General features: G+C 32.2%; 1 protein-coding gene and 1 pseudogene across 1 annotated transcript; both read left to right on the top strand.

The window, feature by feature from the left end:
* Positions 1 to 6,032: 6,032 nt before the first annotated feature.
* LOC145556414 (ultraviolet-B receptor UVR8-like) lies at positions 6,033 to 9,733 on the top strand. Its single transcript, XM_081618070.1, has 6 exons — positions 6,033 to 6,324; positions 6,435 to 6,614; positions 7,667 to 7,702; positions 7,807 to 7,931; positions 8,025 to 8,502; positions 8,632 to 9,733. Exons 1-6 carry the CDS (start codon positions 6,225 to 6,227, stop codon positions 9,423 to 9,425), a joined length of 1,713 nt encoding a protein of 570 aa, XP_081474196.1. The 5' UTR covers positions 6,033 to 6,224; the 3' UTR covers positions 9,426 to 9,733.
* A 946-nt stretch (positions 9,734 to 10,679) lies between these two features.
* Positions 10,680 to 11,998, top strand: LOC145642123 (carboxylesterase 20 pseudogene; annotated as a pseudogene).
* Positions 11,999 to 12,350: the final 352 nt, after the last annotated feature.

Below are 12,350 nucleotides of genomic sequence, written 5' to 3' on the forward strand. Positions count from 1 at the left end.
GGTTAAGAGGACCTGTGAGAGATTTCAACCCGGTAGGACCCTTCTCCTTACCAACCAAAAAAAAAAAAAAAACTCTTTAACTGTACGTACAAAATTTCCTTCCATCTCTTGATCATCACACAGCTCAAATTAGTCAGAGGCCTAAAAATTTTCAGGTGATCGGTTCAGTGTAATTTTCCTTATCAATGAACTGATGTGTTATTGATGAAATCAACTAATGGATACTAGAGGTACCATAATATTTAAATTTAACATGTTCATACAATACAATTTTTGTTGTTGATTAAAAGAGGAAAAACTAATGATAATAAGCCGGGCTAGTCCTGTTCAAACCAGGTTTTTCATCCTTATGCACGCAGCTGGGAATTTAGAAATTATGAATAGGCTAGGCTAGAATTAAATACAATTGGACTTCCTCGTAAAAAAATCTTTAATACTTTATTATGATTTATCACTTTATCATTAAACTAGTTTTTGGCTTTGAGTCCCGGATCATTACTTGTATTTTGCTTGCATTATCATTATAGTTAATTTATATTGAATGTTTAATTTGTCAATTTGATTAAACATTAGACTATTAGAGGGAGGAAACTAAGAATAATATTGTGTGAATATTTGATGCCCATCAACAGTTACATTTTCATCGATATTAGTTGCATTAGGTCAAATGTAAAATTCATGAAATCAAATAAATGTATATTTTCCTACATTATAAAAAAAAATAATGGACAAATGATAAAATTAATGACATAGAGTGTTGAAGTACTTACCTATGATAGAGATAAAAGACAAACAACCTATTGAACAGATGAATAGAAAAATATTTTAGGAGATTGATTTAGAGTGTGAAAATTATGACACTAAGATGTTGTTTTATTTAGGAAAATAGAGGTGTTACCCATAGTTGTTCGGAATATTGAAATATGAAATGATAATTTTCAATTCAATTTAGTCAACAATTTTACATTACCAAAAAATTTGTAAAATTCCCTATAACAAAAAAAAGTCAAATCTCTTTTTTCTATATAACAAAAAGCTATGACAAATTTAATCTTCAATTTAGGTTTTTTAGGATCCCATTTTAATACTTTCTTATAAACAAATTCATTTATGATGTTGGATATTGTAAATAATAAAATTATCAAATATTACAAGTATATTACCTTGTACTATCTGATAATATTAATACTTTTAGGTTTCTTTTAAAATATTTGTAAGGGTTCTAAAATATTTTATAATAATAATAATAATAATTTTCCTAACAATAATAATAATAATAAATCATATACTAATATATAAAGCTAAACTTTTAGTCAGACCACAAGACAGCGACACTTTAGAATTCTATTTGGATAGAATTTTAGGATAAAATAGTTAGTTAAAAGTTTTATTTTCGATAAATACCAATTTTTTAGATGTACAAATTGAATTATATTTTATTCAAAAAAATTATTAGATTATAATTCTAAAAATTTATCATACAAATTTACTTTTTTTATATCATAATATTTTTTGGAGCGAAAGAAGTACTTCAAGGAGTAAAACATACATTTATACTTCGTAATATATACTAACCGGTTAAAATAATATAGTTCACAATCTAATAGAATTTTATAACTATGTATACCTGTCAATTAGGATCGGGTCATGAGTAATCTCGGATTGAGTCACTTCAGGTTACGAGTCAAAACTGTTCAACCCTTGCCTAAAGTTTTGGGTTCGAATCAACCCAACGGGATTTGAACATTTATTTAATTTAATTTATTTTTTGCTAATTTTTAATTTATTTTTTATGTATTAAATCGAACATTTCCACTAATATTATTAGGCATTACATGTCCACTAATCGTCACAAAAGCACATCAATTCCTAACTAATTTTATATCAATGATATATTTTAAAATTTGATATATATAGAATAAAAATTTATCTTAAAATTTAATAAACAACCCGGACATCGCACGGAGCATGATACTAGTTATTAATAATAGTAATAAAACATTACTCTGTTTTTAAAAAAACATTAATATTGATTAAAATAAAAGTAGAATATTGAAATAATTAAAATAAGTTCAGTTCAGATAAGATCAGAAAAAATAAGTTCAGATCAGATCAGAAAAAATAAGTTCAGTTCAGATCAGATCAGAACAAATAAGTTCAGATCAGATCAGAAAAGATCAGATCAGATCAGAAAAAATAAGTTCAGTTCAGATCAGATCAGAAAAAATAAGTTCAGATCAGATCAGAAAAGATCAGATCAGATCAGAAAAAATAAGTTCAGTTCAGATCAGATCAGAAAAAATAAGTTCAGATCAGATCAGATCAGAAAATATAAGTTCAGATAAGATAAGATAAGATAAGATCAGACCAGACCAGACCAGATCAGCTAAAATCAGGTGAACTAAACAGGGCATTAATACAGAGTATTAGAAATCAAGCTAAGTTTTAATTCCATCTCTCTCTAAGTTGCTTTTTAAAGTCCAAATCCATAGCACTATATGAACAAAATGGGACTTAACTTCCCTAAAAAAAAAAAAAAAAAAAATGGAAATTAACTTAAGGGGTAAATCCATATTTCTCTTCTTGATAAACATGGAAATAATGGAAAAATGTATCTAATTCTCATTATAACACCCCTTCTGGCTAATTTCCTTTCAAAAAAATAAATAAAAATAATAATAAAGTTGGCTAAGAGCATCTCCAATGGTTAGTTTTAGGATTTGCTTGCAATATTTAAGAATTACATATTTGTAGCTCTACCATTGGAGAAGAAAGAAAGCAAGCTGCTTTCAAGCAAGTCCTGCTCAAACAAGCAGTGTAGCTTGAAATTTTTTTTCAATTTTTTTTTTCTATAAAAATTAATTTAATTTTGGAAATATTGACTTAAAATAAATTAAAAAAAAAAAACTTGAGTGCGATATACTACATATATATGCAGCAGATTGATCTATACTCCATGTTCCCAACACTTTATATTTTATCCAATTCTTATCTTATTTTTTTATTAATTTTTTTTTTATTTTTAATTTTAACATAATGTCTTCATAGCAAGATTCATATATATCATACATTGATTTTAATATTAATATTACACATATATACTTCCTATATATCTTCTATATATATTTAGTTCAACTACCATATTTTTAAAAAATAAATAAATCATATTAAAATAAAGGGAAGTTAAATAGCTTAACGTATTTATTAAAAAAAAATATATACATTAGGTCTGTTATATAACATGATTTATATAAACTAGATTAAAACCTTGTATTAAATTAATATTGTATTGCTTTCCTATCTAATATGTGAAAAAAAAAATATACGTATTATAATATTTAATAAATTATATAATAATTTAATATTATAAAATAAATTATGTTAGAAAAAAAAGGCTTATACAAGCTACAAACCAATGTAGCTTACTGTTGGTGCAACTTGTAGCCTAAATTCATTGTTGCTTGATATTATGATGTGGCAAGGTAAGCTACAAGGTATTGTAGCTTACCATTGGAGATGCTCTAATTATTTTTTCAAAATTATTGTACAGTATATCATTTCTCAATCTACTTGTATACCATTTGTAGGTTGTAGGCCTTGCAGCTACAAGTCTAAAATTACTTGTTAAAAATAACTTAATTTCTTAATTTTTTTCATTTGATTGTGTTCATCAAGTACTTTGCCAAGCAAATTAGTCAAAATAAGCTAACTTATTATAGAAATTTCCTTATCTCTATACTCTTATAAAGTTAACTACTTGTATTATACTCCATGTGTATCTAAAAGTTCGTAAATTAAATAGTAATTATCTACCAAAACAATGCAGAAAAAAACTTTTAAAGCGGTAGGTGTAATAAGTATTTATCTCACAGAAATCATTGTTAATAATTCATTACAATTAAAAGATTAGAATTTAAAATAAAAAAGTTATTCCGTACGTTCTTTGACCAACAAATAAAAGTTTATTAACTGTGATTAACAGAATTTAAATATTGATAGTGACATTTGTAGAAATGTCCTATGTGAGTTACGTACGTCTATTCAGTCTATATGGTTTACGTTACACAAATGTTTTTTATATCGATAACAATCCAGGTATTAAGATATATCCATTAACAACCATTATTAAACTTTAAGTCATTTTCATGCATCACTTTATAATAATGTTCCTTTTACCAGGACCTTAAATTTGGAATAATTTGTTATCTAGCAGCATTGCAATTCAATCACGTTACCATTGTAAGCCATTAGCAACTGCACACCTAGCCAGATTGTATCTATAGATTAGATGTATAGTACTAATGTCAATTAAATAATGATTAGTTATGATTAACAGACCATTATTATTTCATGAACTTTCCCTTTTTTTTTTTCTTCTTTCACTCATAGGCTACACGAAGTACAAAGTTTTAAACAAAGTATGAGGTAAATATAAATTATTTTCCTTTAAAAGTTAATCCTATAGTAATGGCATGTAATTTGATTTCAAACTCCCTCTCTAAAATTGTCTTAATTTGTGTACCAATAGCTATTGTTAATTTTCTTACACCCTAAATTGCTTCTAATAGGGTTTGATATCACAACTTCAATGTTGAAATATTAAATACGAGTACATTTTTTTAAGGAGTTTACTTAAGCTACTTGGATTAGTACAAGTGTATAACAGTATAATTAATACTCATAAAAAATACACACAATTGACAAAATTGTGTTTTTAAATACATGTAAATATCATTATATGTGTTTTTCCATATATGTATGCACTCCAATTCTTCGTTCCAAATTAGTTGATATATTTTGACTTTTAACATTATTTACAAACTTTACTTTAATTTGACTCTATCTTTTATTTATGTAATTAATAAACGATACTAGTAAAAACCAAGTCACTTATTGTAGATGTTGTTTGATTCCTCTCAATTTGTGTTTGTAAAATACCAAGTCACTTATTGTAGATGTTGTTTGATTCCTCTCAATTTGTGTTTGTAAAATACCAACTTTTTCTAATTTTTACTTCATACTTATCGTTAATATGGGATATTAAACTTTGGAAAACATAATAAAGATGTGTAATAATTTAGGGTTGTTTGGTTAGTAATGAGGGAAGTAAACTCATATAGGAATTTCAACTTACCTAGGGGGGATTAGGTCAGTAAATTCCTATATTTTAGTTCTACTTCATTCATTTCACCAAATTTTATTCAACCAAACAACTTCTCATTTTGTAATTCCTAAGAACTCCCAATTCCCATTTTTAAGTAAACCAAACAACATCAGAATGAAGGAGGTATGTCGTCATCTCATTTTCATATTTACTCGAGACTCAAGAGCCTCGTTGGTCTAGTGTTTAGAGACTCAGGTAGGGCTGAGCAAAACTACCCGAAAAACCGATCCGTAACCGTTTCAAAAATTAGGGTACCCGATCCGATAACCATAACGGTTTGGGTACCCGTTCCGATAATTTGTTATCGGGTATGGTTATGGGTATCATTTTAAAATTAACGGTTACCCGATCCGATCCGATCCGATCCGATAAGCATTTTTTTTGCTTTTTTTTTCCCTAGTTAAATCTATGAATATAAATCTAAACTTTTACTTTACTTTTTTTTTTTTTTGAAAACATCTAAACTTTTACTTTACTTCATAATCACTTTATAATATCAATGATTAGTAATATTATTAATAATTTGGTCAAGATCATATGGTATTGTTTTTAATTAGTTGTAAATTGTATCATAATTACTACATAATTAAGTTTAATTATCATTATTGGATATCTTATTGGGTAGTACTCGATAACCGATCCGAAAATCCGGGTACCCGAACTTATCGGTTCAGGATGGGTATCACTTTTAGTGATTTTGATTAACGGTACCCGAACCGTTAGTACCAAAGATATGGGTACCCGTCCCATGCTCACCCCTAGACTCAGGTCCTCTTTCCACCTTTATATGCTACGAAATATATCGATTCCGTATTTATATCCGTTTTCATACAACCTACTTTTAACGGAGTACTCGTGGCACACAACGGTGGCGGTGACATAGCTAGAGAAAACATACTATATCACCCCTCTTATAAAATTGATCTACTACTCCAACATTCCAACTCAATAGTCAATAAGCCAACTAGCCAAACTAAGTAATTTAATCTCTTCTTACGCTGTGTTGTGCAGCACTGTACATTCACCTTAGAAATCAAAACTCAAGAATAAGAAATAGAAAATGGCAGATGTCACAGAAAGTCCAGGATTACCACCCCGCAACCCAGCACACAAGATCGTCGCCGTCGCCGCCGGCGAAGCTCATACTCTCGCACTTTCCGGTAACCCCAGTTGCCATATACCTTTCAATACAATTTTACTTTATAATATGATTGAAACTAATGTGTATAATATATGCTATGAAAATGGTGACCCAAATGAATTGGGGCAGGAGATGGGAAGGTATATTCATGGGGAAGAGGCACATTTGGGCGACTTGGGAATGGTTCTCAATCGGATGAGAATCATCCAGTGCCAATTAAATGGGATAATGGTGATGATTTGCAAGATGAGAAGTGTCCCAAATTTGTTGGGGTTGCTGCTGGTGCTTATCATAGTCTTGCTCTTGCTGGTAATACTACTATGTAACACCCCTTTTAAGTGCTTTAATTTGTTGCTTACTCAAGAAGTGAAATTCTTAGTTCAGAACTTTTCTGTGTGTTGAGTGTATAGGTTGATTGTGAACTCGAGTTCGGCTAGCTTAATTGGTAAAGTCTTTGATTGCAGGTTTATGGTTTTGGTTTGAAATTCGGTTGTAGTGCCTTTATAATTTATATACACACCCACTATGTACCCTACCCTAGAAAAGAAAAGAAAAGCATATTTGTTAATTTGGGTTTTGAACTATGAAGTTGGTATATGATTGGTAAATTTATTTTATTGTACTATATTGTTTTGTATAGGAATTTCTATCATTGAGAGAATATTGTAAAGTATTTCCAACACCTATATTGATAACTGTAGTCTTTCAGTCCTTCTAAATTTAGTAATATTGAAGAATTTCTTGTTGTTTCTTGTGCTAGGAGAGGGAGTAAAAGTTGTTTCATGATCTATGTAGTGTGGAACCTAGAAAAGGCAAAGAAATTGACTTGTAAGACTAGACTATGAAAAAAGACCAACAAGACTATGACAAGACTAAAGCTATAACATTATGGCTATACTGTGGGATCTAATTCTGTGGTCAAGCCGGTTTGCTCTCTTGATAGTTGCTTGCTTAAAGGAATGGAAGCATTGTCGCTAAATTGCTAATGTTGTAGAAGAGGGATCAGTTTTTGCTTTGAATATTTTAAATGTAAGGACCTGGGTGTCCTGAACTCCTGCAGGTCTGCAAGGCCATATCTTTCCTTGTTATTTTCTAAATTGATTATTAGAAGGAAGTTAAGTAAACCTTATGTGATCTAGTTAGTTGTAACCTATCATGCATTCATGCTAGACACCGCTGCTCTTTTGTTGGTTGTATTTTTTCTCCGGATATATGATTTTTGCATAGTTAATTGAATTTAACCTATCTGGATTTTAAATCCAAAGTTATACTTTGGTTTTGAATGCCAATTTATGATGCTGTTTTGGGTTGCCATTCAAGAAGATACTCTATTTTTAATCCTCACTCTTTATTGATTGCAGATGATGGATCAGTTTGGTGCTGGGGCTACAATACCTGTATATTTCTCACCTCAATCACTTATTTTAAAAGCTCTTTCTATAAGCTGCTATTTAACTGAAATTCCTTATTTGGGGGGTTTCAAATTTTTTACATTTGCTAGATAGCCAACTTGGATTTGAAGGAGAAAATGTGTCAGTTCCCTGTCAATTAGGTACGTTAGCTCAGTTGAATTCTCCCCGATCTCTTGGTGATGACTCAGAAGGAAAGAGTAAAAATCCACTGAAGGTAAGACTGTAAGAGTGAAACTCTAATTCATTTTTGACAAGGTGATGAACAATGGAGTTATGATATACATTTTTCCCTTGTTTATGATTACAGGTTTGTGCAATCAAAGCAGGTGGAATGATGTCATTTGCAATTGATAACCTTGGGGCACTCTGGATGTGGGGCAACATCCCACAGCAAAGCAGTCCTGATGACAATACATTCACACTTATTAGTGTTCCAAACCCAATTCCAATGTTCGATTTTTACGGTCACACAGTTGTTAAGGTGGCATGTGGAAATGAGCATGTTGTTGCACTAGTCAGTGCTGGTGAAAAACATGTTGGTGATGATCTTGTGTGTTACACTTGGGGTAACAATAATCATGGTCAACTAGGTTTGGGAGATACAGAGAGCAGATCACATCCCCAGGCTGTTGCACAGTTCAGCGAGGGATCTGCTTGGAGAGCTTATGATGTGGCTTGTGGATCTTTTCACACTGTTGTACTTACTTTCAAGAAGCAACCGAGTGATACATTAGCTAGTGTCTGTTGGACATTTGGCCTTGGAGAAAACGGTCAGCTTGGACATGGTATTGTTGATTACTTAATTTGTAGGGATTATTAATCTAAAAATTGTTTTTAGTTGTGTGTCTTTATTTACAGCTCATAAGCATATTAAATTAATGTATCTATCTTCTGTATTTGTTTATTTGTAATAGGTACAACCCAGAGTTCCTCACTCCCTGAACCCGCTAGAGAATTGCCAGAAAATGCTTATTTTGTTTCCGTAGACTGTGGATTGCTTCATACAAGTGTAGTTTCATCTGCTGGGGAAGTGTGGTCATGGGGGATGGAAAAGGGTCTAGGGCTTTGCCCTGATGTGAGCTTTTCGGGTGTGGATCATGGAGATGCAATCTTGCCGCTGCAATTCTCATGCAATGGGAGCAATTTTCCTGACCCTGTAGAAGTTGCATGTGGGGCAGCACACACTGTCCTAGTCGCAGATGATGGTTACAAGCTCTGGTCTTGGGGACGAGGAAGGAGTGGAGTTCTCGGTGATGGTAAGGTTAGTGATTCTTACTCTCCGACAATGGTTTTGTGGCCCCCGCTATCAGAAGATTTCAGCGACGGTTTGAACATAGAGTCAAAGAAGCCTAAAGAAGGAGGTGAAAAGACAGAAGTTGATGAAAAGTTGTCTTCAGCAATGGAAGAGATGAAACTCTTGCAATCAAAACTTTCGGTGATGGAACGTTATGTAAGCGTTCTTCATGGCTCACTCTTTGGGAAGCCTTTTGAAGAGAGTGATATTCCAGCCTCATTGATCGAGTCTGATTCTTTTGATGTTGGAAAAGCATGGCAAGGTATGTTGGAGGCAGCAGATGGTAAAGAGCTAAGGCGTTTAGAAATGTTCTACGGAAATATGCTAGACGGGGTCAAGGATAAGATAATGAAGAGGAAAATTCAAGAGATTGTGAAGGAGCACCTTCAGTCTTCCAGTACTACTCAATATTGATTTGCTGTGGGATAATTATACTCACAAATGCAGGGATTACTCTGTTAATATATACGAAGTATGATCAATAAGTTGGCAAGCTTTACTTAATTATACAAGATTTTGCAGGTATGTCAACAAAAATTTCTGTAATTTGTGAAATCAGTACAGTATGTCAGTATGTATACAATACAGAATACTACAATTTTTTTTTTTTTTAATTTTTTTTTTGGGTTAATATAGAAGTTTGTTGAAATTTTACATTAAGCTATGGTGGTATGTAAAAATATAATTGTTATTTTATGACTTACATTGGGTGATTGATCTGATTTTGGAGTTAAATTCTACGAAGTATAATACTACTTATTCATTGGTACAATGTCAGTTTCTATGTATTCTTTTAGCAGGTATAATTTCATTGACATAGTATTTAACCTTGAGTTGGCAAGTTGGAATTCTATTAGTACAGGTAAGACAAGCCGCAACAAAGAGGATAGAACATGGCTGGGGTCACTCAACAAGGTTCATCAAAGGATGAGGTTTATCTTATTCAACATTGATTATCATTTATCTATAATTAAATTAAATATTGCATAAAGCTGTCTATAGATGCTTATGGTGTGTTCCATTCTATTGTTCATCTATTATAACTCTACTTACTAAACCTGATTGAATTTGATCAGCCCTAATTTCACCGTATATTTGCACCTGATAAAAAAATGATCAACCATGAAGCATTTTACTTTAACGGCAAAGGGAACACGCCCTTAGGGCTTGTTCACATTTACTAAACTGAATTCAACCGATCAGAGCTGAACTGAAATTAAACTGAAGTGAACATCCCCTAATTTGATGTGTCTGAGCAAGCAAACGGGGTAATTGTAATAAAGTTCGTTTGAGTTTGAGTCTTGTTAAAGTACACTACATTTGACTAGGATCGTGTTCTAAACCGGTCTATCTTAGGGCAAATCCAAATCGAAATGGGTTAGTGTTAATAACTCTATTACGGAGCATGTGAATTTTCTATTAGTGTTATTAATGTTTAGTTTCATTTTCATTTCGATCGGTTATAGATTCGATATGAGTCGATCTAAACCAGTCAAAATCAATTATTCAGTTGTTCACACCTTCACGGAGTCATCTAATCATCCGTGACCTGAAAAACAAATCTCTTTCCCTGGATCTTATCATCACAAGTCACAAGACTACAAACTAGTACACCTTTTCGCAGTTGAGAACAATAATGAAAATGTAACCAACTTTTAATTCACTGCTTTTTTATCTCAAAAATTTGGAATTTTTCTCTGCATTCTCTATATTATTATTCAATCATACCATAACTAAACTTAGGCAAAAATGGAATCCATTAAGTTATACCCAAACAAACTACCATTCTTCTTCTTTCTATTAATAGTAATTTTACTATTAGTATTCCAAATCCAAGCTTATTATCCAATTAATTATAATTTCTCTAAATCATCCATTAATCCCAACAAAATTGATCCTTATGCATTTCTCCACATTATTCCGAACTCGGACGGGTCAATAACCCGAATAAAAGAATTCTACCCGACCGTCCCGCCCAATACTTCTACTTCCCTTGCATTTTCTAGAGATGTCCCACTCAACCGGGTTAAAAACACATGGGTTCGGGTCTACTTACCCAACAAGCCCGGGCCCGGGCCCGAGCCCGTTACAAACCTCCCCATCATGGTGTTTGCCCATGGTGGGGAGTTCATTCTCCTTAGCACGGCCACCCCACAATTTGACGCGTTTCTCTCCAACACCGCGAGCAGCCTCCGTGTGCTAGTGGTCTCGGTTGAGTACCGGCTCGCCCCCGAGCATCGCCTCCCCGCCGCCTACGACGACGTTTTGGAGGCATTGTATTGGGTGAAGGATAAGAAGGATGAGTGGGTGACAAAATATGGGGATGTGTCAAGGTGTATCATTATGGGGGAGAGTGCAGGGGGAAACATTGCGTACAACGTTGGATTACGTGCTTCTGAGTTAGTTAATGAACTAAAACCGTTAGTTATACGAGGTTTGGTTTTAATTCAACCGTTTTTTGGGGTAACAAGTCAAACTCCTCTTAAACAAGGTGGTTTTTTTCCTTTAGAGGTGATTGAGTTGCTATGTAAGTTATCTTTACCACTTGGGACTAGTAGTAATAATCCTTATTTTAACCCGATGTTTGGTGGCGGGTCGAGTAGTTTGAACACAATTAAGGATTTGGGTTGGCGGGTTGCGATTGCGGGTTGTGATGGGGATGGACTATTTGATAGGCAAGCGGAGGTGTTCGGGTTTCTTAAAGATCGAGGGATTGATGTTAATAGCTATTTTAGTAATGGATATTACCATGGTGTTTTTGTTAGTGATTTTATTGAATCACAAAAATTGTTTGAATTTGTAAGAAGTGTATTTTCTTCTTCAATAGCTTATTAAATGTTTGTTAGCAAGTACATTATTCTGAGTTGTCAACCAATTATTGTGAAATTGCAATTCAAATATGGTTATTGTAAAAAATACAAGTTTAATCATTGTTTAAATGAATATCCAGAGTATGTAAAATTGTTACATCATTGATCAATATTTATGTAAGGTTTTTTTTTTCTTCTTCTCTCACTCTTTATGGTGTAAATTATAAATTTATGATATGTATAAATCTTCTTAATATACATAGTATGACATTTGAAATAAATTTTGAGTTCATTTATATTCAATAATGAAGTAAGTAAAATATTGTTGATTTACTCAAAAAAAAAATAAAAAAAAAATATACACTATCAAAGATGATTTAGGCTCTTTTCTCCTCCGTTTAGCTTCAATCAGCTCGGTTCAGTTCAGCTCCAGTCAACTCGGTTCAGTTCAACTTCAATCAATTTAGTAAATAAGAACATGCCCTTAAATTACACCATGTGAATTATTTTGAAAGAGAGAGAATACTTT

Source organism: Chenopodium album, chromosome 8, assembly GCF_948465745.1.
Source record: "Chenopodium album chromosome 8, dcCheAlbu1.1, whole genome shotgun sequence".
In the NCBI taxonomy this organism is placed as follows: domain Eukaryota; kingdom Viridiplantae; phylum Streptophyta; class Magnoliopsida; order Caryophyllales; family Amaranthaceae; genus Chenopodium; species Chenopodium album.

Coding starts and splice junctions, on each gene's coding strand:
- LOC145556414 (XM_081618070.1), top strand. CDS start 6,225: ATGGCAGATGTCACAGAAAGTCCAGGATTACCACCCCGCAACCCAGCA. Junction 7,932..8,024: donor AGAGTAAAAATCCACTGAAG/GTAAGACTGTAA, acceptor TTATGATTACAG/GTTTGTGCAATCAAAGCAGG. Junction 8,503..8,631: donor AAACGGTCAGCTTGGACATG/GTATTGTTGATT, acceptor TATTTGTAATAG/GTACAACCCAGAGTTCCTCA.